Source organism: Wallemia ichthyophaga (assembly GCF_000400465.1).
Source record: "Wallemia ichthyophaga EXF-994 unplaced genomic scaffold scaffold20, whole genome shotgun sequence".
In the NCBI taxonomy this organism is placed as follows: domain Eukaryota; kingdom Fungi; phylum Basidiomycota; class Wallemiomycetes; order Wallemiales; family Wallemiaceae; genus Wallemia; species Wallemia ichthyophaga.
In genome coordinates, this window is record NW_008806293.1 from 129931 (window position 1) to 154871 (window position 24941).

General features: G+C 47.1%; 15 protein-coding genes across 15 annotated transcripts; 9 read left to right on the forward strand and 6 right to left on the reverse strand.

Moving 5' to 3' along the window:
• Window positions 1-93: 93 nt before the first annotated feature.
• J056_002390 (T-complex protein 1 subunit gamma) lies at window positions 94-1813 on the forward strand (the record flags this gene model as incomplete). The annotated part of the gene is made up of 2 exons (XM_009271655.1): window positions 94-139; window positions 189-1813. 2 exons carry the CDS (start codon window positions 94-96, stop codon window positions 1811-1813), a joined length of 1671 nt encoding a protein of 556 aa, XP_009269930.1.
• Window positions 1814-1908: 95 nt separating this feature from the next.
• Window positions 1909-3165, reverse strand: J056_002391 (V-type proton ATPase subunit H; the record flags this gene model as incomplete). Its single annotated transcript, XM_009271656.1, has 1 exon — window positions 1909-3165. One exon carries the CDS (start codon window positions 3163-3165, stop codon window positions 1909-1911), a length of 1257 nt encoding a protein of 418 aa, XP_009269931.1.
• A 36-nt stretch (window positions 3166-3201) lies between these two features.
• Window positions 3202-3865, forward strand: J056_002392 (uncharacterized protein; the record flags this gene model as incomplete). Its single annotated transcript, XM_009271657.1, has 2 exons — window positions 3202-3702; window positions 3752-3865. The coding sequence occupies 2 exons, from the start codon at window positions 3202-3204 to the stop codon at window positions 3863-3865; spliced, it is 615 nt and encodes a 204-aa protein (XP_009269932.1).
• Window positions 3866-3895: 30 nt separating this feature from the next.
• J056_002393 (uncharacterized protein) lies at window positions 3896-5366 on the forward strand (the record flags this gene model as incomplete). Its single annotated transcript, XM_009271658.1, has 3 exons — window positions 3896-3947; window positions 3995-4046; window positions 4091-5366. 3 exons carry the CDS (start codon window positions 3896-3898, stop codon window positions 5364-5366), a joined length of 1380 nt encoding a protein of 459 aa, XP_009269933.1.
• Window positions 5367-5470: 104 nt separating this feature from the next.
• On the reverse strand, window positions 5471-7229 carry J056_002394 (Heat shock factor protein; the record flags this gene model as incomplete). The annotated part of the gene is made up of 2 exons (XM_009271659.1): window positions 5471-7115; window positions 7168-7229. The coding sequence occupies 2 exons, from the start codon at window positions 7227-7229 to the stop codon at window positions 5471-5473; spliced, it is 1707 nt and encodes a 568-aa protein (XP_009269934.1).
• Window positions 7230-7431: 202 nt separating this feature from the next.
• Window positions 7432-8922, reverse strand: J056_002395 (Glucan 1,3-beta-glucosidase A; the record flags this gene model as incomplete). The annotated part of the gene is made up of 2 exons (XM_009271660.1): window positions 7432-8147; window positions 8193-8922. The coding sequence occupies 2 exons, from the start codon at window positions 8920-8922 to the stop codon at window positions 7432-7434; spliced, it is 1446 nt and encodes a 481-aa protein (XP_009269935.1).
• Window positions 8923-10147: 1225 nt separating this feature from the next.
• Window positions 10148-10630, forward strand: J056_002396 (uncharacterized protein; the record flags this gene model as incomplete). The annotated part of the gene is made up of 1 exon (XM_009271661.1): window positions 10148-10630. One exon carries the CDS (start codon window positions 10148-10150, stop codon window positions 10628-10630), a length of 483 nt encoding a protein of 160 aa, XP_009269936.1.
• Window positions 10631-11692: 1062 nt separating this feature from the next.
• Window positions 11693-12260, reverse strand: J056_002397 (Macro domain-containing protein; the record flags this gene model as incomplete). Its single annotated transcript, XM_009271662.1, has 2 exons — window positions 11693-11770; window positions 11820-12260. 2 exons carry the CDS (start codon window positions 12258-12260, stop codon window positions 11693-11695), a joined length of 519 nt encoding a protein of 172 aa, XP_009269937.1.
• Window positions 12261-12579: 319 nt separating this feature from the next.
• J056_002398 (Regulatory protein cys-3) lies at window positions 12580-13479 on the forward strand (the record flags this gene model as incomplete). Its single annotated transcript, XM_009271663.1, has 2 exons — window positions 12580-12671; window positions 12723-13479. The coding sequence occupies 2 exons, from the start codon at window positions 12580-12582 to the stop codon at window positions 13477-13479; spliced, it is 849 nt and encodes a 282-aa protein (XP_009269938.1).
• Window positions 13480-13628: 149 nt separating this feature from the next.
• On the reverse strand, window positions 13629-14702 carry J056_002399 (uncharacterized protein; the record flags this gene model as incomplete). The annotated part of the gene is made up of 1 exon (XM_009271664.1): window positions 13629-14702. The coding sequence occupies one exon, from the start codon at window positions 14700-14702 to the stop codon at window positions 13629-13631; it is 1074 nt and encodes a 357-aa protein (XP_009269939.1).
• A 291-nt stretch (window positions 14703-14993) lies between these two features.
• J056_002400 (uncharacterized protein) lies at window positions 14994-15377 on the forward strand (the record flags this gene model as incomplete). Its single annotated transcript, XM_009271665.1, has 1 exon — window positions 14994-15377. The coding sequence occupies one exon, from the start codon at window positions 14994-14996 to the stop codon at window positions 15375-15377; it is 384 nt and encodes a 127-aa protein (XP_009269940.1).
• A 44-nt stretch (window positions 15378-15421) lies between these two features.
• J056_002401 (Ubiquitin-like-conjugating enzyme ATG10) lies at window positions 15422-15966 on the reverse strand (the record flags this gene model as incomplete). The annotated part of the gene is made up of 2 exons (XM_009271666.1): window positions 15422-15886; window positions 15937-15966. The coding sequence occupies 2 exons, from the start codon at window positions 15964-15966 to the stop codon at window positions 15422-15424; spliced, it is 495 nt and encodes a 164-aa protein (XP_009269941.1).
• A 128-nt stretch (window positions 15967-16094) lies between these two features.
• J056_002402 (uncharacterized protein) lies at window positions 16095-16976 on the forward strand (the record flags this gene model as incomplete). Its single annotated transcript, XM_009271667.1, has 2 exons — window positions 16095-16805; window positions 16857-16976. The coding sequence occupies 2 exons, from the start codon at window positions 16095-16097 to the stop codon at window positions 16974-16976; spliced, it is 831 nt and encodes a 276-aa protein (XP_009269942.1).
• A 1589-nt stretch (window positions 16977-18565) lies between these two features.
• On the forward strand, window positions 18566-21366 carry J056_002403 (uncharacterized protein; the record flags this gene model as incomplete). Its single annotated transcript, XM_009271668.1, has 3 exons — window positions 18566-18729; window positions 18776-19077; window positions 19127-21366. 3 exons carry the CDS (start codon window positions 18566-18568, stop codon window positions 21364-21366), a joined length of 2706 nt encoding a protein of 901 aa, XP_009269943.1.
• Window positions 21367-21775: 409 nt separating this feature from the next.
• On the forward strand, window positions 21776-24582 carry J056_002404 (E3 ubiquitin-protein ligase E3D; the record flags this gene model as incomplete). Its single annotated transcript, XM_009271669.1, has 4 exons — window positions 21776-23126; window positions 23178-23806; window positions 24024-24142; window positions 24186-24582. The coding sequence occupies 4 exons, from the start codon at window positions 21776-21778 to the stop codon at window positions 24580-24582; spliced, it is 2496 nt and encodes an 831-aa protein (XP_009269944.1).
• Between the last annotated feature and the right edge of the window lie 359 nt (window positions 24583-24941).

A 24941-nucleotide genomic window follows, 5' to 3' on the forward strand; every position in this document is an offset into this window, starting at 1 on the left:
CAACGCCTTAAAAAGAAATAAAAAACATTTTGCACGCCCGCACCCACTTTCCTTCAGATACGTCGAGGTTCTCTGACATATAACACAACGAGAATGGCAGCCGCAATGGGACCTGGTGGACAGCCAATGATGGTTATGAGTGGGTGGATAGCGCGAGTTGTGATCACGTCTAATGCTCTACGCTGCAGACACAAACGCACCTGAACGCCAAAGCGGTAGAAAGGCACAAATGTCGAATATAATGGCATCAAAGACGGTGTCCGATATTATACGCACCTGCTTGGGACCGCAGTCGATGCTCAAGATGATTCTCGATCCAATGGGCGGGATCCTCCTTACCAACGATGGACATGCAATTCTGCGTGAAATAGACGTTGCACACCCAGCAGCCAAGAGTATGATCGAGTTGTCGCGTACCCAGGATGAGGAGGTTGGCGATGGAACTACCAGTGTCATCATTCTCGCCGGTGAAATCCTCGCCCAGAGTGTTGGCCTCCTCGAGAAGAACATTCATCCAGTGCAGATCATCCAAAGCTACAAACTCGCTCTCACCGAGGCACTCAAGACTATCGAACTCATCGGCAAGCCCCTCGATACAGCCAACGAAAAGGAAATGCTTGCGCTGATCAAGACATCCATCGGCACCAAGTTCGTCCAGAGGTGGTCCGATCTCATGTGCAAGCTGGCTCTCGACAGTGTCAGGACGGTAGCTACAGCTGACGCAGCCAACGCCGACCTCAAAAGCGTCGATTTGAAGCGTTACGCGCGTATCGAGAAGGTGCCAGGAGGTGATGTTGAAGACAGCTGTGTGCTGAGCGGGCTCATGGTGAACAAAGACGTAACGCACCCCAAGATGAGACGTAAGATCGAATCCCCACGCGTCCTCCTTCTCGACTGTCCACTCGAGTACAAGAAGGGCGAGTCGCAAACCAACATTGAAATAAGCAAAGAGGGCGACTGGGAGAAGATTCTCGCTATTGAAGAGGAGCAGATTAAGGGCATGTGTGAGCACATACTCTCCTTCAAACCTGATCTCGTCCTCACCGAGAAGGGTGTATCTGATCTCGCCCAGCACTACCTCACACGCGCTAACGTCACAGCTCTTCGCCGTTTGCGCAAAACTGATAACAACCGTATAGCACGCGCGACTGGTGCGACTATTGTGAATCGTGTAGAAGATATCCGCGCAACTGACATTGGTACGAAATGTGGCAAGTTCGAAGTGAAGAAGCTTGGTGATGAGTACTTCTCTTTCCTGACAGAGTGCAAAGATCCTAAAGCATGCACTGTGCTTCTGCGTGGACCAAGCAAAGACATACTGAACGAGATTGAGCGTAACTTGCACGACGCGATGGCAGTAGCCCGTAACGTTGTCTTTAACCCACTCCTAGCACCTGGTGGAGGAGCTACGGAGATGGCAGTGAGCGTCGCCCTGGGTAAACTTGCCAAATCGGTCGACGGTGTAGGTAGTTTGGCTATACGCGCCGTGGGTGATGCTATGGAGGTTATTCCACGCACTCTCATACAGAATTGCGGTGGTAACACTATTCGCACCCTCACAGAACTCAGAGCCAAACATAGCAACGGAGAGGTGAGCTTCGGTGTCGATGGTGATACTGGTAAAGTTGTCGATATGGCTACTTACGGCCTCTACGAATCGGCTGCAGTTAAAATTCAGACCATCAAGACTGCCGTCGAATCGGCTAGCCTTCTCCTTCGTGTGGATGACGTTGTCAGTGCGAGGAGACTCCAGCAGGGTGGCGGCGCAGGCATGATGCCGCCAGGGGAGATGGCCGAGGGAGCAGAGCAGTGAGGATTCATCAATGTAAAGAATGAAATGAATAAATGGTGGTATAAATGGAGTGAAACTGAGTGAAATATAAATATAGAAAGCACTACGCACTACGCTCAATGAAGCGACTGAGAGATGAGGAGCTGAGTGGTAAGCAGGGCTTGATACTTGACGTTGTTATCTGGATGCTGCAGGAGTTGCATTATGGCAGTTTTGTGGTGGGTGTGTATATGTTGCTTAGCGGTAGGGGTGTATTTGAGGAAGGAGGCAGTGTCAGAGAGGGCAATGTGGAGGGTGGTAGGGTCATCACTCTCCAACAACCCCAGCAACCTCTTTACGCCCCATCCACCATTATTTAACAACGCCCTACTCTCGTTCTTCCAGAATTGCTCATCCTTATGAACAGGTGACCACTTGAGCAGGCCCGAATCAAGCTCAGAAGCATATTCATCCCAGTTGCTCACACTAGCAAAAGAGAGAGACAGTTGTTGTTGTATGGCTGCGAGATCAGCGAGTAGGTCGTCATCTACCCATCTACGAGTGGAGAGAGAGGTGAGCGTGGGTTGTATGGGCAGGGCTAGGAAGGTGTTTAGCGTGTTCTTCTTTGCGAATCTGAGGAGATTTGAGAAAGTGGCCAAGATTAACCTGACGACTTTCTCCTTAATCGAGGTTTTTGCAACGTTGGCGAGGTGGGGGATGATTTGGTGATCGGTGTTGATCCTCGCACAAAGAGAGCTATCAAAAGAGATGATCCAGATGGAATAAATGATGTTGTACGTCGTTTGTGGGGGTGTTTGCGGGTGAGACATTATGGGAATGAGGGTTGGGAGGATGTTGTGATAGGAGTAGTGTTTAGAGGGTGTTAGAGAGAGTAGCTGTGTGAGGAGGAGGGTGCTGACATCGACATAAACGCCTGTATCAATGTCCTTGTGGATAGAATGGAGGAGGGAGTTTAGGTGGTGGGTGGACGGGGAGTGAGTGAGGGAGAGGGAGAGTAGTTTCTCAGTGGATAAGTGAGTGTAAGTATCGTTGTTCTGAAGGTGCTGGAGGAGGTTTTCGTTGATATTTGGAGTGTTTGTGAGGAGGTTGAGGGTTGTGGGTGGGTTGATGAGTAGTAGCTGCTGTAAGCGGTACAAAACCCACTGAACAACGTCTAGCTTGTTGATGCTGTTGAGTAGGCTATTTAGTAGGTGTATATGACACTCTATGGAGTATTGATCGACAGAGAAATCCACACCATGATTGTCTAGCCCAGTAATCAACTGATAATCACCTTGGCTAATAGACTTTGACTTTAAATAACCAAGCCAGGGAATACTTTTAATAGGATTGCTATTAAAATGATCAAAGTTCAAGTGAATTACAAGGTTCATTGGGATTTTCTAGTTGGATGTTAGAAGAAAACGGCCATGACTAGTAAAATTAAATCAACACTATTAATTATTAGACCACCGTATTTAACACCAAAGCAACATCCGCTAGCAACTGAATACTACAAATATACTAGTCTCCTCCATCAATCATTAGCTTCGAAATTTAAACTCGATTTCTACTATCAACCACAGAGCCTAAATAGTAAGAAGTTTGTACAGGGGGAATATTTAAGGCAGATTAAAGACTGGGGATATTCACACTACTCCAATCAAGATGTCTCTGTCGATTCTGGTGTAGATATCCATGAGAATCTTCCAACTTCCAACAACAAAGTAGACAACATTGAAAGACTTGGTGATAGATCTCTTGGTTTGCTGCTACCCAACCACTCACTCCCTTCAACCACCTTAAACGCCGGCGAATCACTCGACCAAGCAGCGTTAAGAGCTGGTTATCAGCAGTTTGGAAGGGATATTGATCTTTGGGTGGTGAGTAAGTTACCAATAGCTGTGAATAAGGATGAATCGGGCGTGGACGTGAGTAGATTGCCATTATACACTGCAATCCCCACTAATACACCCCCAGAACTACATAATACTCAGCTACATACTCAATGGCACTCCCTCCACACCCACCAGCTACCTCAGTAAAGAAGAAATCCCTAAAAATAATTTTGTAGACTTAATCCCAATACAATAGACACTATTACTCTTGCTCACGACAACCAACATGTTTAGACTCGCAATCAGACAGAATTTACTTGGAAACCTTTCAAGGCGTTGTGGGTGGTCGTTTCTAGTATTAAATACCCACTCACACCCCCCAAAGCCCTCTCCACCACTCCTTCCACCCACCAACTCCAGAAATTCGCTTTCCCAGCGTGAGCCTTGAGTTTTTCAAGCAATCCCTTCTAAATAACTACAGCATGTCCCCTACCATGACTGAAGGTGGTATCGCCTCTTGGAAGAAACAAGCCGGCGATTCCTTCACTGCTGGTGATGTTCTCCTCGAAATTGAAACCGACAAGGCCACCATGGACGTCGAAGCCCAGGATGAAGGTGTTCTCGCTAAAATTATGCTCGGCGATGGCAACAAATCAATCCCTATTGGTACTCCCATCGCTATCCTCGCTGAGCAGGGCGATGACCTCTCTGGCGCAGACGCTTTAGCTGAGCAGGCTGCCGCTGAGAGTAAGGAGTCTGCCACTGAAGAGAAGCCTGAGGAGAAGCCTGAGCAAAAGTCTGAGCAGAAACCAGAACAAAAGTCTGAAAAAACCCCAGAGAAGCCTAAAGAATCCACTTCCACTCCTCCACCAAACACCCCTCGCCAAACCATCGCCGCCACTCCAATCGCTCGCAAGTTGGCTCTCGAAAGAGGTGTCCCTCTCATGCAGCTCAAGGGCTCCGGCCCAGAAGGTCGCATCACAAAGGAGGACGTCGAAAATTACAAGGCTGCTCCAGCAACCGCCGCACCTTCCGCACCTTCAAAGAACGCCGCCCCTCTCTTCGAAGACATGCCTGTATCCAACATGCGCAAAGTTATTGGCCAGCGTCTCTCAGAGTCCAAGTCACAGACTCCTCACTACTACGTAACACACGAGGTAGACCTCAGCAAGCTTCTCAAGCTGCGCACAGTCTTTAACGGTGCTGCTGAAGCTGAGAAGCGTGCCAAGCTCTCCGTAAACGACTTTATCCTCAAGGGTGTCGCACTCGCCTTGAAGGAAGTCCCTGAAGCTAACCAGGCATGGCTCGGCGACACCATCCGTCAATACCACCAAGCAGACATCAGTGTAGCTGTTGCCACCCCCACCGGTCTCATAACCCCTATCATCAAAAACGCTGGTGCAAAGGGATTGGCTGAGATTAGCGCAGAGACAAAGACTCTCGCTGGTAAAGCACGTGATGGTAAACTCAAACCTGATGAGTACCAAGGAGGTACCTTCACCATCTCTAACCTCGGAATGCTCGGCGTGGACAGTTTCACAGCTATCATTAACCCTCCACAAAGCTGCATCCTTGCAGTTGGTGCTTCCTCACCTAAGCTCGTCTTGGATGACTCAACTGAAAAAGGCTTCCGTGAAATTCAAACTCTCAAACTCACTATGAGCTCGGACCACCGCGTCGTCGATGGCGCTATCGCTGCTAGATTCCTCGCTGCACTCAACAAAATCCTCGCTGAGCCTCTCTCCTTGATGCTCTGAGGGTATTTAAATAAAATAGATAATCGTTTCCTTCTCTCTTTTCTACCATGTGAAAACAAGTACATAAAAATACATGAATATAACTTAGTGTCATCTCTGACATCTCAATAGCGCGTCTTTTTACTAGGCTTTGCATCTTCTGCTTCTTCGACGAAATTGAATGGTGATGGTGAGTGTATGTGGGATGTAGTTTGAGCATTTGTGTTTGAGGTTGAGTTAGTGTTTGTGTTTGCGTCTGAGTTTGCATTCACATTTGCACTTGTACTCGCCTCACCACCCTCACCCATCCCTCTGAGCAAACTATCGAGATCTGAATCATACCCCTTAAACAGCTCAGCCATCGCCTGATGATCATTATGCTGCGACTGCGAAGCCTGCAATATTTCACTTGCCTGTGTCGGGTTGAGACCCATATTATTCACCACCGTGTTAATCGATTGCTGCAATGCATCTAAATCATACGAAAGTTCATTCAGCTGACTTCGCTGTGCGCCCATCTGGTTCTCATTCATCTGCACTCCTTCACTCGGATTATTGATTGCGTTGAAATTTAGATAGTCAGATGCGTTGTTATGCGTGTTGTTATGGCCGTTGGTATTATTACTCCCTCCCCCTCCGACCAACCTCTGCGTTGTGCGCGGCGATAGTAGACTCGCAAATTGCGCAATATCTAGCTGGCCTGGTGAGATGAGTGCTTTGGAATTATCGAACGCTTGCGTGCTGGCGCTGCTCAGTTCTGGGATAGTGAGATGTGGAGATTTTTTAGTGCTTTGGTTGCCGTTGTTCGTCGACGTATTTCTGTTATTGTTATTATTATTATTGCCATTGTTGGTACTAGTACTGCTCTCCACATACTCAGATCCAGGTGTGTTTCCCGCCGCGCTGCTTTGGCTCTCTGGACTGATGTGGGTGAAGCGAGAGATGTCCTCGTGAGCATTGTGATTCTGATGTTGTTCATACGCATTACTATCGCCACCGCCGAAATCATATGCTGGATTCAACTCGCCACCCTCCGCAAGATTGTTGAGCATAAGCTGCCGTTTTTTGGGTACCAGCGCCACCTGATTCCCCGGCTGGTCATTATCGTAAGGGTGAGCGGGAGCATTAGCGCCAGCAGAAGCAGCGGCACTGGCAGCGTTAACACCAGCCACATCCCCACCATAAACGGAGCTAACGAATTGCAGGAGCTTTTTGATAGTCTCCTCATGCTGTCTGTGACGCTCCCGCGCAGCTGCCGCCTCCTGCCACAGCCGCTGATTCGATTGCTGGAGAGTGAGCAAGCTGGTGCTGATATAAGCCTGTTGTTTCTGTATCTGCGTGAATCCAGCAACGACCGTGCCGACATCAATCTGAGCGTCCTGCGTTCCATTACTCGTGGGTGCTGGTTCAATGTAGTTGGTGAGCTGCTGCGACGCCTCTCCCTCTCCTTTCACTCCAGCCTTCTTCTCCGTCGCTGTGGATACCTTGCGATGGACATCTACCAGCAGATCGGGTTTGTCGCGCTGGAAATTTTCGTTGGTGAATTCCCAAAGCTCAGAACTACCACCATCGTGGAGAACACCCTGGTGAAGGTGCGGCACTTTGTTGAATCCGTACATGTTTAACTGACGGACGAAGGAGGAGTAATTGGAGTGCTTGAAATAGCGGGGAAGTACTTCGCGTGCGAGTGCCTCAGGATTCGGTACAAAAAACGTGTCCCCGGAGTCCGACCAGTGTATGTATCTATCTGTGTCGCTGTCGTTGACGATTCTAAGGTTAACATGCGTTAGAATTGCTCTCCCAGCTATCCCATCTAACCCACGAATACAACTTGTTTATAAATGGTGGTATCTTTAACGCTCGAGCAATATTTCTATCCCCCATTGCCAGATTTCAAATTTCTATCTTATGTAATGAATCGGTTTGAGTTTGAGAAGGGCACAAGTCCATGTAAACCACTTTTCATTCAATTTTTCTAAACGAGCGTGAATGTATTAAATAGAATACTGTATCAACAATTATTAAGTTATCTTCTCTTTATCGCTGTGATTTTCGTCTTTAGTGAATTTCTGCATTATGTCTCATTTCAGATACGACTTCTCTCTCCAAACATATCGCGAATGTGCTGCTTGAGCCACTCAGGCGTCATATCAAAGTTATAGTAGTCATCCGTATCGATTACTCCGTCATTGATCGCCTTGCGCCAGTTCCAGTCGTTTCCTTGCTCACCCTTGTAAGCCCAGAAGGCGGATCCAGCAAGAGCGCCGACCCAGAGAGACTGTTCAGCCTGGTATGTGTATCTGAGGCTCTCGACGTCCTGTTCGTATGGACGAGCATTCGAGTACTCTCCAATAAAGATTGGCAAGTGTGATGCAGCTGCTTCCGTTGCAAATTTAGCGAGATCATCCGCAATGCTTGCGTCCGTGACTGAGGCTGGATCACTGTATGCCCAGTAGCGGTGTACATCCAAAGCAACATTCTCACCCTGTGTAAACATGTCGCTCCATTTGGCTGGCCCGAGGAACGCGTCGGATGTGACGAGTGTGAAACCCGCTTTGTTGACAATATCGTACGACTCCACAGCGAACTTCTTTGTCGTGCCGATCTGGTCGTCGTTCTCGGGTTTGATCTCATTCGCGTTTTCTATCCCAGCAATCATGCATTGCGTGTCTTCAGGCAACGACTGCACATACTCCGTCACCGCGCGCACTGTGTTCAGCGCTCTTTCCCAGTATTGAGAGGTCTGCGTGAGGAAGTATGCTTCACCAAGTCTGCCTGAATGTTCGAGGCCGTTTTGTGAGCCTGGATAGTTGTAAGCGTCGTTGAATTAATTCTCTCTTCGCCTACCTGGTACAGCATGGATGTCAATCACTGCATGCAGTCCGTATGCCGGAAGGAGATTGAGCACACGAGTGAGCTCCATCTTCTGTGCTTCATCCGTAGGGTATGGCTCGTCGCCTGTCGTGTCGATGAATGCATAGAATGGTACCGGGATTCTAACCATGTTTGCGCCGTGGTTGCTAATGTACTCCAAATCACTTTCGAGTATGTAGCCTTCCCAGTTAGTGCGCATCTCTTCAGTGCATTCCGCTGTTCTGCCCGCACATTGCGAGTAGATGTCGCCGTTGTACGATATACCGTCTGGGTGTCCCATCCATGACCACTCGGGGATCAGCCAGTTGCCGAGATTGACTCCGATTGCTGGCTCACTGCTCCACCAATCCCACTTGTGACACTTGCCGTTGTCATCTTGAGGTGGTGGCTGCATGTCATTCTCATCTGTCTCACCACTATCTTGATCGCCATCGTAGTTTGGTTGTTCAGGCTCTCCACCATTTTCTGGGTAGTCGGGGTATCCAGCTTCATTTCCATTGTTGGGGTAGTCAGGATAATCCTCACCACCCTCTTCACCGCCTCCCACTGGGAAAGTTGGGCCGAGCTCTGGCGCGTCTGGTCTGAATGAACCGCCTTGTCCGTTCGCATTGTCGAATCCAGGGAAAGGAAGTCCACCACCGTGTCCTCCGTTGCCGAGGGCTCCTTGATATCCCTTCCATAATTGACTGCCGACTTCTGACATTATCTTGTTTCTAGCTTACGATACAGCGAGCGAGGGTGGTCGGTGGGTTGTTGTGGAACAAATAAATATGTACTGAAGAAAGAGTATAGTTTATTTACTTTAGTCTTTCACTTCATCGGCATCTTCGCGTCTTCACTAGTGTGGAATGTGAAAGTAAAAGACGGTCTATTTGAAGAAATTTAATGATATTCATATCTCATTAGCTTATTTTGTTCTAGATCGTAGCTACCCTGCCTTTTTTGGTTGTTTGCACGGTTGCATGGCTCGCTGAAACATTTTTCAGGGTGGAATATCAAGTGGAGGTGATGGTCAAATGAATGGAACGTGATTTAAAAGAATTGGAGTGATTAAACAGGTGCTTTTAGACAGTTTTCACTATGAGACAGGAGTTAGTGTGTTTTCTAAGGCATCAATGACGTCATGCAAAATCAGTGCGTAAAGTGAGACTTACACGAGCTTTTAGCTGGCGATGACTACTTTCTAATACTTTTAAGGGGGCTGATTGCTGATCAGAAACGTCAACCACTTCAGCTCAGACTGGTCGCTATCAACAACTCACAACTCACAACTGTCAATACATGCCTCCAATTTAATGTAAGAACTTGCAAGCTATATAAATACGTAGAAATTTGTGTCAAAATTGATTAAATAATCATCCCTCGGAACTTCTCATTACCCACTAAGAACCGAGCAGAGTGGGTGGTGAGCATTTAAAGCTTCCGAGAAGTAGAGGATAGTAGAGGGTGGTAATGAATGCGCCCAAAACGCTGAGGAAGCAGCAGCATCCGTCAAATACACACACAAGCACCTCATTGTCAAATCGTATAAATGCCAATTCGACAAACAAGGCGGAGGCAACAATTAAAGACAATCGATATCGCCTCCTTACTTTAGCATCCATAGAATGGCCATAACACTACATTCTCGAGTTGTCGTTGGATCACTTTGTGTTTGCAATCATCCCGCTCGGATGGATGGTGGCTGCTTGGGTGGCAAGCGATTTACTCAAGTATTACCTCGCCATAGTCTGGGTACTGGTGAGCTTGATTTTCAAGGGCTTGTTTGTTTTAGCCATTGGATGGCAGAGACCTTCAAATCGATCACTTGACGAACTAACTCAAATTCAACCTTGGACTTCATAGCGTAATCTTCCACACCTTCAAATATAACATTTTTATTGCTATTTGTTTCACTTCGCCTTTGAAAAGAAACACAATCACTGCCAATGAAATTCGAACGCGAGGAGAAAGTCATTAGAGACGAGCACAAAGATAGTAGGGTACAGAAAGAGCTTGAGAAAGAGGAAACTGAGAAGGAAGACAATGAGATAAGAGCGAACATGTTCAATTCCCACCCACGTTGGGCGAAGCTCTACATTTTTGTCTTAGCCTGCCAAATTCTTCTTTCTGTTGGCTCAATATTGGCTATTCTGGTGTTTTGCTTTACGCTCCGCCATATTACCGAAAAAAACTTAACGCTCGGCCATGTCAAGGAGATTATGTGTGCTTTTATGACTATCAAGGTTTTAGAGGCTTTCTACGATTTCTTCAGCTATTCTGAAAAGTCGATTATCTCCATCCTTCGTCAGAAGCGAATTTACGGGGCGAGTCTGTACGATTTAGAAAATAATGCTGTGGAAGAGAAGATAGCCTCAATGCAGGAAAAAGTTGTGCGCAAGAAAAGCGAATTGGTAGCGGAACAGTGCTAATTTCTCCTTTCTGAGTTATCGAATTCGGACAATGATACCTACACTCACTCCTCACTCTTTAAGCTCAATTTAGTGGCTCGGGGATGATACATCTCATTATTTGCAAACATATTCATTAGCATCTTATACCTCTGGAAAAGCTTTTACATTAATCCTGATAGACATACTTGCATGTACATGTAATCCAACTTGAACATCTCAGGCTTTCTTAGGATTTGGTTGGATGGAATGAGAAGAAGGTGGAATCACTCAAACACAGGTCTGATTTTCATAGCATTCTTCTGCGTATTAAAACATTATTGTCTGCGTTACTGATTTTATTTTACTTGTCTTTCCATTTGCCGAGGTCTTACACCCCACCTCTCCTCATCTCACACCCATCACCATCACTGCCAATGAAATTCGAACGCGAGGAGAGAGTTGTTAGGGACGAGCGCAAGAACCACGTGCTCCAGAAAGGTTTTGACAAAGAGAAATCTGAGAGATTAGCGCATATGCCTCAATTCAGGTACCGCTTCGAAAAGCTCTTCAAATCGTTCATAGTCTGGCATATTTTTATGGCTATTTATCTACTAGTTGTGGTAATTTGTCATCCAGAGACGCACCTTATTGGTCACATAAACAAGCTTAAAATTTATTTAGGTATGAATCCGGATAATCCATGTTTAAATCCGGTAATTCTCTTGAATATATCCAATATCATTGTCTTTCTTTTCAACTTGCATATCCGCCGCGAAAAACGGATCTGGGAAGCGAGTTTGAGCAACGAGAATAAAGATGTAGAGAACAATGCAGCGGTGAATGATAAGTGCCTGTCAATCTCAGAGGAGAAGGGAGTTGTGGGAGATACTGGCGCACATGTATTGGAAAAGTGCTAATTTGTGTAAAGGTATCGGACTTGGATGAAGATATCAAGTTTCAATTAATTCAGAAGCGTTGTTTTCTAGACGCACAGGAAGGACATGTCTCAATTTGTACAAAAAATTAATAAATATGATATATGTTTTCAGATTGAAAATAATAGTTCATCAGAAACATTACAAATTACTCTGCAGATTGCATTCACCCGAAAATACGCTTGAACTCATCTTGATAGATGTACAAATCCGGTTCGGAGAAAAGGACAAAAGTTACGCTAGTCTGATGAGCGAGCTCGTTAGGTGGATTAATCCAAGTTTACCAGGCGTACCTCTTTATGTGTTTCCAGAAAGTCTCTGACCGTCTTTAAAGCCACTTCTGAAGCCTCCTCTATCGGGTAGCCATATATACCTGTGCTGATGCTAGGAAAAGCGATGCTATGTATGCTGTTCTCATGCGCGCATTCCAAGCTGCTTCTGTAGGCGTTACGGAGAAGTTCCTCCCTCCTGCTACTCGAGTACCTCGGTCCAACGGTGTGAATGACGTACTTGGAAGGCAGATTATATCCCTTTGTCAGCTTCGCTTCACCGGTACGGCAGCCATTCAATTTGCGGCACTCTTCGAGCAGCCCCGGTCCAGCGGTTTTGTGGATCTGGCCATCAACGCCACCGCCGCCGAGGAGTGACTCGTTTGCGGCGTTTACTATGGCATCTACGGTGGTCAATTTTGTAATATCGCCACGCAATACGTTGATACGATTGATAACGCTCATGTGAGTGTGGTGTAAAGTTGGTCGATATGCGTCCAATATAGCAGCAAAAGAAAGCTGTGATAAGAACTCTGAGGAGTATAAACGCTCTCTGGCAATACACTACTATGAAACCCCCTAATTACCATAATAGGGTAGGGCATGCAAATTTTCAGATAGCTGCGTACGAGAAGAAATGGGAGGGAAACTGTCTTTAATTTTACTCTGAATAAGCAAGAACCACCTACGAGCTCATTAAATGACTCAACCTGTCACAATCATGTAAATCACAAATCTATCACATTAACATTAACAATCATCACAAAATCACAAAACCTTGAAAATGCCTTCATCGACGCTACCGCCTTTGAATTGGCTAGTCAGTCCGCCGCAGAGCACAGAGACATCGCCGACGAATCCAGAAACCAACCAGACGTGCGTGGAGTGGAGTGATTACAGCCAGCCAGTGTACTGATTTACCCATAGGAGCCATGATCAGCTCAGCGTTCCTATCCAGCCTGACGAGCTCACCGAGCAGCTCGATCTGTGGGCGAATGTCAAATTCGACTTTGATAGCCCCGACAACGCCGCAGGCGGTCAGCTAGCCAGTCTCGACGACGAGTATGCCAACGCTCTCACATTCGACACGGACCAGAAGCCGCAGATCAAGCGACAGAAATACGACTTGGATGCTGCACTAGCGGGTGTTGTGGGTGCGGGTGGCGCGGGTGGTGCGCAAGCGAACAGCGTGCCAGCCAGCAGTGTGCCTTCGCTCCTCCCTCAATCTGAACCTACCCTGGAGACTATCAGTGCGCTCCTCAAAGAAGCACCCTCAGCGCCCCTCCTCAGCAACAGCACCACAAACAACGCTCACGAGGAGGACGACGATGATGAGCACAATGACGAGGACAAGGTGGTGCGCAGACGCCGTTTCAAGAAGCTGCCTATGCCCCCTGTCCAGCAGAAGGACGGCGAGTCGTACGACCAGGCTAAAAAGCGCACTGAGAAGGAGCACAGAGAGGCGGAGACGGCGGCTAAGAAGGAGCTGGAGGAGGACAAGCGTCGCAGAAACACAGCAGCTTCGGCTAGATTCAGAGTTAAGAAGAAGGCTAGGGAGGCTGCTCTCGAGCAGGAGACAAACGAGTATAAAGGTCGTCTGGAGCAGGCGGAAAGGGCAGTCAGCGATCTCAAACGCGAGAATGGTTGGCTTAGAGGGTTGATTATAAACTCGAATAGGGCTTAGTCTCATCTGTCCTTTTTCGTTGAAATTCATGTACCATCACCACACTCGTATCTCGGATATAGTCATTTGTTTATAGTTATACGTGTTCATATATATTCAAATGAATAAATATCTTTTTCTTCTCACCCATTAAACCCCATTGACACCCACTAAAACCCAAAAATGAGATCGGCAAGTTTACCGCCCCAGCTGGAACCACTTTGCTGCGGCTGGACTTGCTGTGCGGAGATGCCATATTCATTGCTAGACTTGTTAGCGCTGGGAGAATTAAACATGGTCCTGAGTGAAGCAGTGCTAGACTGCGGTTTAGGGGAGGGTTTGAAAGCCTGTGAGGGCGGGAGCGGGGTAAGATGCTTGCTATCGTGGTGCTGGGAAGGAGGTGCACTCTGAGCATGCTCTTCACTCCCGCCATGTGTCAATTTAACACCGAGCATTACGCCGCCCAGGTCATCCACCTTGACGCCATTCCACTTGATTGCTCTGCTGGCAGCGAGAGTGTCCGCAAACACCGCATCTATCCAGTTGACGCCGTCGCTCACGCTCTCCACCTGACCGAACTGGGGTATGAAGACGTCCATCATTCTCGCTCGGAGGTTATCGCCTATGCCGAAGAAAGTAACGCTGCGAGTTTCGAGAGGCGCGTGTATCCTTGTTGGCTGCGGAGCGTGGTGCCATGGAGTCAAATTGTGTATCTGCTTCGCTGAGGGTGCGTTTGTATGTTGTGAGGGTGCCTTAGCAGCTGTATTAGCAGCCGCATTACCCGTGTCGGATTGGAATTGATGTACATTATCCTCGTCTTGGAGGAACATTGTTGGCGGTGCCTCCTGGTCGTCTTCTAGGCGTCCGTACAAACTGTTACGGGGGGATTTGGAGAGCGGTGTGGAGATACTGCCAAAGAGGGAGCCTGCACCGAAAGCACCCCCGCTGACGCTGTGGTTTACGCTTTGGTTCGGTGTGTGGTGGGCACTAGACTGGGAAGTGGAAAGCGGGGAGCGGGATAAAGACTGCTGGGATGAGCTGTGTGCGTGGCTGGATTGGGTCTCCTGGCGCGGTGGTGTGGATACTGGTATAGAAGATCCTCGGGCAGCGCTGCTGAGATATCCTGGGAGGTACGACGTGCTCTCTGAATTGGCCGTCTGAGCTGATTGGCTGGTGGAGGATGACTGCGCTGGAGTTTGCGTACTTCTGCTTAAATCGTTGAATGTAAGTGGACTATTGAACATGATGAAGGTTTGGGAGAAGAAGTTGTATAGGTGGTAGTTGAAGGGAGTATAACCCCTAGCGGTGTATTTGATGTGTATACGATGTATCTATAAGCAGATTTCCATTCTAATCAATTGTACACTTACGAATACGGCGTAGTCATTTAGAGGGAAGTACAGAAACAACGCGTATTAAAACTCGTGAATTGACTGTGTTTATCATTAACAGCCTCTCAAAATTCATTTTACACCTTTTAGAGTCAAATATTACGCGTCATATTTCCCCTTTCACCAACGACCAACTACTGTAATATGGGATTCCAGGTGTTTGAAGAGGAGGAGCCAGCTCAGCAAGTGCCACAGCAGCCACCGCAAAAGAGCCTGAGTACTTCAATGCTCAGTTCAAAGACACACAATATCCAGAAATCGAACTCAGCGCCATCGAAATTAGAAGGCGTGAATAAGCCACCCAAAGTTAATACGCATAGACAGGCCCTAGCGGATGCAGCTGCAATGCCACCAAAGAAAGCTGCTGCTGCTGCCAAGAAGACATCCATCAAGAAGACTGAGGGAATCTCAGTGGATGAGCTGAGACGGGCGAGGCGTGCAGAGACGCTGCGCAAGCAGGGCTTGTACGGTGCATCGAATGAAACAAAGGCACCCAGAGCACCCAAGAAATCCAAACTCAGCCTTTAATCGGAGCATAAACATAGACACGCATACCTTCACCTCAAACTGCCTCAACTAATGTAAACTAATGTATCTATAATCATCCTCCATACTCTATTGTACTCTGCGTGGGGCTCTGCCGCCATTATCTCGTCCACCGCAGTGCTGAGATTGCAGGGGTGAATGTAGTAGCAGGTAAGGCGGGAAAGTGGGTGGTCAGTGATGGAAATATACCCGCTGTGTTCTGTGTGCTTGAGTATGCCTTGAGCGATGAGTGTATCGAGTGATCGCAGTGGCTGGCTGTCTATGTACCCATTGAAGTAGAGCACTGGCACGTTGTATGTTTTCGAGTGAAATATATCCCAAACAACGCTGATTAAAGCTGTGCTGGTGCTTTCGCTAGTTGCTGCATCATCCACCTCACTAACCCCATTAACCTCGCCCTCAAACTCATCCTCAATCACGTTTCTGCTGTGCGTATTTCCACATGGATAGAACGAGCGTCGACGGAGCCCAGACTGCTTCACCCACTTTGACTGCGATTCTTCCGTAAGCCTCAATTGATTTAATTCCCCTTTCTGCCCACCTCGCTCCCGATTTCTTCAAAGTCCTCCATGGCGCTCAAAGCAGAGAGGATTCTAAACTGGCTCAGGCCGCTGATACACTCTACACAACTCAACAGACCTTTCTTCGTTGGCCTTACTGGCGTGCAAGGTGAATTTGACGCTCTTTATATCCTCCCACATGACTCAACTGGTGCACACCGCAGGCTCTGGCAAGTCGACTATTGTCAATGAGCTTACTGAGGAACTGGAGAGGAGTGGTCTGCGAACTGTGCATTTCAGTCTCGACGATCTTTACCTCACCCACCGCGAGCAGCTCGAACTCTCCGCGAAACACCCCGCCAACAAGCTCTACAAACATAGGGGACTTTCTGGAACACATGATATGGTGCTCGCGAAAGACATCTTCCAGCAGCTACGCGAGAGCTGGAATGCCCCTGCGCACTCTCACATCGATATACCAGTGTACGACAAGTCCCTGCATAGCGGCCAGGGCGATCGCAAAGCGAAGGGTGAATGGACAAGTATCGATCTACAACCCAGCAACCCGATCAGAGTGGTCATTTTTGAAGGCTGGTCTGTAGGTTTCAGACCACTCGAAGCTGCTGTCTTGTCTGCTCAGCATAAATCTGCTACTCACTCTGAACCCTCCCTCACAAACCAACTCGCTGAACATAGTCTGCAGGATGTGCTCGATATCAATAGCGCACTCCGTGACTACGACACCTTCTTCTCCGGCCCTCAGTTTTTCGATGGTCTCGTGTACCTCCAAACACTGGAGCTGGGGTATGTTTACGACTGGAGACAGCAACAGGAACAGGGCTTGAGAGATGCAAATAAGCCTCATCAATCTGAAGAGGGCATCATCAACTTTGTGAAAAATTACATGATTGTGAGTAGGCTTTTTGACATGTGATGAAGCTACTGACAGAGTTTATATCAGGCATATGAGCTTTATCTGCCTCAACTCACTCAAGGATTCTTTGGCAGCCAAAATAAAGGTAGACAGCTCACACTTACCCTCAACAAACAGCGTGAAATGATGGGTAGCCAGGTAATTTAGGGTGTTGATTTGGGTGATTTGGGAGGTATATATGAGTTTAAGTATACGTGCATGATATGTTTTACATCTAGTTGCTATTGGAGATACGTTTCAGTGGTGTTTTCTACGAGAGTTAAGGTTGTATTTGCAATTCAGTAACAGTGAACTAGAATTAGTGAAGTAAGACATCTTCAATCGTAATTGTTCAATCTATCACATAAGACTGGACAATTCACCATCTACGGAGGCGTGAATATGCATTTGATTTCCGCATTATTAATACAAGTCTGAAGTCTGGTATTCTACTATGTCTCTCATTCCGTAAATTCTCTCAATTATTCCGTGTCTCAGACAATATCTTCGATCCGCAAACAAATCATATTCGGATAATGTGAAATTTGTGGTTGAAATGTCACATTATCAATGCACCACGAATCTAAAGAGGTAGATTGCCTAATGAGATAGTGGAATAAAATTGTGATAAGATATGTTAAACTATAGACAAGAGATGGATATGGGAGATGAAACAACTTTGTTGTATCTAGTGAATCTAACTAATTATTTTACTTCCTCCTAGCAAACATTGGAAGTCATCTGATGACACCCTGAAAGCAATTTATCTTCAAATGAAACCATTTGACAGACTATTTTTCAAGGTTCAACACTTCAATACGTTTCTGATCATATGTAAGTCGCTCATATTCAAGCGACATCCGCAAAATGCTCATCGCATTGTTTAATTCAGTTATGAATTTGAGTGCACAAAGTTTCAGGTAGATAACTTGGTTTATATCACTTAAATGCATTGAAATTAGCAAGTATCAGTTACAGGGACTAAAATTCGAGATATCTAATACTTCAACGATCCAAGACCAATTTTGCTGCATCTTGGCGTGCCTAAAACGTAATTCGTGGAATATGATTTGAGAGGACGAGGGCACTTGCACTTGCAACTGCTCAGAGCCAAATCCATAAAGGGCTTTAATTGAGTAAATCGGCCAATTTGGTGCTTCCAGACAAGCAATGCAATAAACCAGAATAAGCAAATCAATATCAAAACTAACAGTCCAAATGTTATAAGTTTAGTTTGACTTACAGCTGGATTAAACGGTAGTGGTCTGTACTCAGTTGGGTCTACAGGTACTCCAATGAAGATGCGTACTCTCAAAAGGTCTAGATATTAGTAAAGTAGTATGCATCCACCTAACGATCCATCCCTCAACAATTATCAAGCTCAACGGATCTTAAAGAACGGGATGAGAATGAATGATGCGATAATTGATTCCGATCCTACTTCCGGGGTCATTGCTTTTCGAAGGCTGAAAAGAGGGCAGTGTATGTGTACAAGTGGAGGCAGCAGCAGAATCAGTGCTTGAATTTGTCCAACAAGCCACACCAATCTAATGAAGAAGCAGACAACCCTCTGACAGATGACGGCATCCACGTGCTGTTAATGAGATATGAATACACTCCTTATTCAAATACAAACCTCCACCGAATAAATTAATTTTATTGTCTTATAATCACCTTCCACGGACCAAATTTACTTTTCGGAGAATTGCTCTTCTCAAGTCCTTCCGCGATAACCACGAAGACGCTGCAGATTTATTATGTCAGCGACTGAAGCAGACACATCGTCTTCATCTACGGCAACGTTTTTGTCGGCGTTGGTACTTAACAGTGCCATCGCTGGTGCGCAATTTTTGGCCTTCTGCCTCTTAAGGCTCAAATTTCCACATATTTACCAGCCACGTGTTACAAAGCCACCTGTAAAGTCTGTATAGTGTTTCTTTGCTTGAGCCCGCTAACTCATCTCTCAGACACAGAGCCACTGGCCTCACCAAGAGCGTAGTGGGTTGGTTACCGCAGGTATTTAAGGCACCGTATCAGCCTATAGCGAGGCACAACGGCCTTGACAGTTTCATGTTCATCAGATACCTTCGCTTGATTGTTAAGATGTTCGTCCCTATGTGGGTCGTGTCCTGGGTTATCTTGTTCCCGGTAAACAGCGCAAATTCTGATGGTGGCAAGGATGGTTTGAATATGTTCACGTTCGGTAACATTTCCACTAGCAACCACCCACGTTATGCCGCTAGTTTACTCCTTGCCTGGATTTTTACTTGTGGGCTGAACTACTGGCAAATTTAGAAAACTGCTCATACACCAAACAGTCTGGATTTTCTACCTCATCAGGTCCGAAATGACTTACTTCATTAACGCAAGACAACGCTATCTTATCGATAAAGAGCACTCGTCCCTCCCACAGGCCAATACCGTCCTCATTACAGGTGTACCTCAATCGCAGTTGAATAAAGAAAAGCTCTATGATCTCTTTTCCTACCTTCCTGGCGGTATTAAAGATGTCTGGATTAACCAAGATCTCAGAGAGTTACCAGAGATGCACGAAAATCGTCTCAACGCCTGCAACAAGCTTGAAGGTGCAGTCACAGCAACTATTAAAACTGCCAAAGACATGGAGCTGAAGCGCGCAAAGGCCGAAAAGAAGGGCAAGCCAGCTCCAAAGAAGACCATTGTAGAGGATGAGGACTTGGAAAAGGACGACATTGGAGTTGCCGAAAAGCTTATCCCTGCAAAGCAACGCCCAACTCACAAGCTTGGTTTCATGGGACTGTTTGGAGAGAAGGTTGACACTCTCATATGGTGCAGGGAGGAAATCTCGAGATTGAATGCTGAAATTGGTGATATGCGTAAAGAGGTCAATTCAGACCCAGAAAAATACAAACCTAAGGGCTCTTGTTTCATTCTTTTCAACCAACAACTCGCAGCACATCTCTGCGCAAAATCATTGATCCACCACGCTCCTTACAGAATGGTTGAAAAATACTCCGAGGTCGGCCCAGACGATGTCATTTGGACGAACCTTAACGTTAACCCATACGAGAAACGTCTTAAGTCTGTCGTCAGCTGGGCAGCTACCATAGCTATTACTATCTTTTTCGCCATCCCAGTCGCATTTGCTGGTGCTGTATCCAACATCAACGCACTTGCTTCTAGATACAGCTGGCTGGAGTGGCTAGGAGATCTTCCACAACCGGTCAAGGGTATCATTCAGGGTGCATTTCCACCAGTGCTTGTTGCTATTCTTTTTGCCCTAGTTCCGATCCTCTTCCGTCTGTTAAGTAAGTTTGAGGGTATTCCACGCTCAACGGCGGTAGAGCTTTCGCTTATGCACCGCTACTTCTTATTCTTGGTATTTAACGGTTTCTTGATCACCACTCTCTCTTCTGGTATTATCAGCTCGCTACGTCAACTAACTACAGCCGATGTGACAACTTATCCACAAATCCTTGCAAACAACCTTCCAGGTGCCTCCATCTACTTTATCACCTACGTCACCCTTCAAGGTCTTTCTGGATCTTCCGGTGCACTGCTGCAAATAGGTGGATTGGTTGTGTTCTACATAAAGTCATGGTTCTTGGGATCGACACCACGTTCACGTTGGATGATCTTCAACGCCATGCCTGGTGTCGCATGGGGTACGCTATTCCCACCAATGTCTCTCCTGGTCGTCATCACTATTGCGTACTCCATCATTGCACCAATCCTGAACGGCTTTGGTGCCGTCGCCTTTATGCTCTTCTACTTTACCTACAAATACAACTTCCTCTACGTATACGATATTAAGCCGGTCTCGGACACGGGTGGGCTGTTTTTCCCAAAGGCGATTCAGCACATTTTCACGGGAATGTACATCTCGCAAATCTGTTTGGCTGCGCTATTTTTCCTTTCTAAGTACGACGGTAGGCAGGTGGGTATTCCGGAAGGTGTGATCATGGTTGTACTTATCGTGATCACAATCGGCTTCCACATAATGATCAACAGCTCATACCAGCCACTCTGCGAAGCGCTACCATTGACGCTGGCATCCAAGACGTGGGGCCAGCAGAGCGATGAACAGCCATTGCTTTCTGGACACAACACGGTCGACAGTTCGAACGAGATCAGGGAGTCGAGTGATGGCAGTATGCCACTCTCTGAACTTGGAAAGAGCATGGGCAAGACGCCATTGGATGAAAAGAAGGAAAAATTGGGAGCGATTGAGGAGGGAGAGGGTGAAAGTAAGGGTGATAAGGGTAGTAAACATAGGGCGCACGAAGACCAAGACGAAGATCGTACGAGGCATGAAGACGAGGAAGAGGCCAGCACGCCACCACCACCATTCAGTGAGCAGGAGGTCTCGTTCACGCACCCATCCATGTGCCACCCACAGCAGATCGTTTGGACCGCTAAAGATGAGTACGGCATTTCAGATGAAGTTGTGGAGAAGTGTACTAGAGATAATGTCAACGCAACCAATGAGCGCGCGTGGATAAATTCAAACGAGAAGGGCAAGCTGGGTAAAATTGAGACACGCGGCTGGCCACCAGGCGAAGACCATAAGTTTGCGTAGGTTGATGCTGAGGCTAGCGTTAAGGTTAAAGCTAGCGCTACTTTCGGATTGTTTCAATTTACGTTATCTTTCTCTTCTTTGTTCTTGTCGGCGTGTAGTCGGCGTTTCTACAGCACAACAAGCAGCAACTACGTAATAACTACTTAATAAGATACACGCAACATATTATTTGTCAATATCCATATTTTTATACATGATAATTTATTGTTAAGCTCTGATCGGACCTGAGAAGGGTGAAATTGAGTTTGAGAAGGGTGTGTGGGGTGTTTTAGAGAATTAGCACCGATGGCCAATAAAGTTCCCGCTCATTGAAGTACCCTGAATAACTTGAAGTGACTTGAAATGCCTTGAATCTATTGAATAACACAAATGTCACTCCATCGCTTCTCAGATCGCTACCACCGTCACAATGTCACTCGAAGCGGCGGGGATTCCTGAAAGGGAAAATGAGGAAGACAGCGGCATCGTGAATCATCAAACAGACAGCACACAGCCATTTACCCAGATGGACAAACAAGGCGAGATGGCTGAACTAGCACGTCTCTCACAGCGCAATGCTGAATTGCTGCAAGAACCGTTAGGAAAAGTGGATGAAATCCTACTCAAGTGCCTTGTGAAAGTACAGCAGAATTGCATCCTCGCTCTCAATACTCTCATATTCTCCACTCTTACCGCCATCAAGCCAATCAGCGCCAGCGACTGGAGGAGCGTAAGTGATAAATACAGCACTTCTAGGAATCTGCATAATCTAAGCCTCAATGTTAATTATGCCTTCGTGACACACTTGAACGCTCCTATTCGTGGTGATCTAAGTGAGAGAATCGAAAGAATATCCTACCTCTTCTCGCCGATTGATGCGAAACTTGTCGTTGCTTTGGATCAGTTTGCTGATGTTCTTGCCGTTATGACTGGTACCGAGGACGAAGTTGACTCTGAGAGTGAATTGGAGAGAGTTCCCTCACGAACATCGTCCCAAAAATACTCCTCCAACTCCTCATCATCAAATGAGGTCTACGACACCCTTCAGTCTCAAATGTCTCAGCTAAAGCTAGAGATGCGCACAAATCATCACAAAGAAAACGACATGTGGGTAAAGGTTGAGACATTCATTAACCTCATCAACATACTCTGCATGGAGAGAGAGAACACGAGTGAAATGCCCCCAAGTTATTCGGACCTATCTATGCGCTCCATCCACCGCCAGCTCTCCAACAAGTCAGTATCCAGCGCCAGCGTAGGGTCAAGCGTCCAGGACGAGAAGATGCGACGTGATTTGGAGAGAGTGACAGATTCCATCGACAGACTCATGGGAATCACCCCCCAGCTGGCCGGTCAGAGGGTGGAGCTATCGCAAAAGCAGGTCGTCGAGATGGATTTGGCTAAATTGGCTGGAGAGGTGGAAGCGTCGGTCAAGACGAGCAAGTCTGAAGCCAGCACGAGCGGGTGTGCGAGTGTGATTGGTAGTGCAAACAAAAGCAAACAGTCAAACAACGGCGTGGGCAAGTTTTTCCCTAAATCCATCAGTTCGCGCCGCAGTGATAACCAGATAATCAGTGGTATTGAAAAGGCTAATAACCGCAGACTCGACAGTCAGCGCGTCGAAATGGGCAGCCGTTTAAAAGATGCTCACACCAAGATGCGCGACGCCGACCTCATCGACATCATTGAGAGAAACAGCATGGGGAGAATGGTGCAACAGGAAAGTCAGTTTAGTGAGGCCAGCAAGCTGCGCCAGGGAAATAATCCGCGCTCTAGCAGAGGTATGTGGATTTTTTTTTTGTCTTTGACACATCTTTCTAACACTCTGTTAGACTCCAACGACTCGCAAACACATAGTATGGTATCGCACCAAGCATACCTCGCAGAGCACAACATAAATGTTGGTAATGTGTTAGTGCAGTTCAAAACTCAACTGCATGGCCAATCCAGGGAGCTTGAAGTAGAGATAGACGAGCAGGACAGAGACACCGCGGTGTTGAAAAACCTATCCAGCTACAACGTCCGCTTGAACCTGCCTACGGGAGTGGTGTGGCCGCAACACAGGACGGCAAAGCTGGTAGAAAAAGACCTCTTCGAGTTCAACCTGCAAGTGACTCATCAGTCAAGGAAGTCACTTACAACGCCAGCGGTAGAGCCGCCATCATACCCATTTAGTGCTGTTGACTTTGCCGTGACCAGACCGTCCAGCTTTTGCTGCGCTAAATGCGGTCGAGACCTTAGCAGCGGGGAGCTTATCCACAATTACAGAGATCTCCCGTCAGACAATTGGTCTGAGCATGTCGACAACTGGATGTGTCACCCTGCGCAGGAACTTAACGCGGATTACTACCGTACTTCGCTCAGCGACGCAGCTAGTCCCGATGAGGCCCTCATCGGCAGCAATTATTGGGTCTTCCATAAGAAAAACATGGTGGAGAGGAGTTTAAAAGTGGAAAGTAATGTGAGTATGGATTCTTGATGTCCCGAAACGGGCGGCCAAGAAGGCCAAGCGGGGCTGTCTCAGACACATCCTACCTCGCCTGTTGTCGATACAGCCGCCCAATAGTAATACCCTCGCTGAATACCCGCGGCGTCTCGAGATCCATGTCACGCTGCGGCTACATAGAGGGGGACATCTGAATGTTTTACTAGAGACATTAACTGACCAACCCCTAAAGGAGCAACAAATAGAGCCGACCCTGAAGTGTGTCTGTGGCAGCACCGTGGGTAGTGTGCAGGGCGAGGCCTTCTTTCGCCTCAGCAAGGTGGCCGTGAGGCCCATTGCACAGGGCACTGCGTAGGTTTGTTGTGTATGTGTGACTCATCTAACACCCGCATAGCTACCACCGCTATAACATCGGCCACTACATCTCCGCAGAGCTTGTCGACCAGTCGCGCAACTATGGCAGCTACCGCTACTTCCTACAGGATGAGGATAGTGGTGAACTGAGGCTGCTGGTGTGGCTTTTCAACCCTCTCGTCCGACTGCGCACATCGCAGCTCAGCCTAAATGCCACTGTCGACGCGTGCAAATTATTCTGGAAGACGAGCAAGGAGGAGCCCTTCCACGACAATCGAATGGGCAAGATACCGAGACTGTCGTACCCTGGTTGGATCCTCGATGAGTTCGAGAAGTTGCTCATGCACGGCATCGCCTCCTTTCTCGCTGATTCTCCAAGACGTTTCTTCTCCGATTGGCATATAGGATATATCGAGCGCGTGGGCGTGCCTAAATAAGACAAGGCACTTAAGTGGCATTCAATTGGCGTTTTAAATAGCATTGCACATCATCAAAACATCATTCCCAATCATACACTCAACATAGATACTCAATTATGGAGACGAATCTCTCGCTTTTCTCTACACATCGCAGTCATTGTATTCATTCATCATGTTTTATTATGTCAGTGTCTTGGTTTTTAAAAATTCTTTGTGGGTATCGTACGATGACTCAGTCCACGAATTTGAGTTTCTTCGCGCTATCCGCCTGCAGGTGACTCCGTTTGTGAAAACTTTCTTGTCTGCAAGCAGGGCGAAGTGTATAATTTCCATAAAGCTTATATTTGCGCTCGTGCAAGCTGCACAAGTCTTTAAAG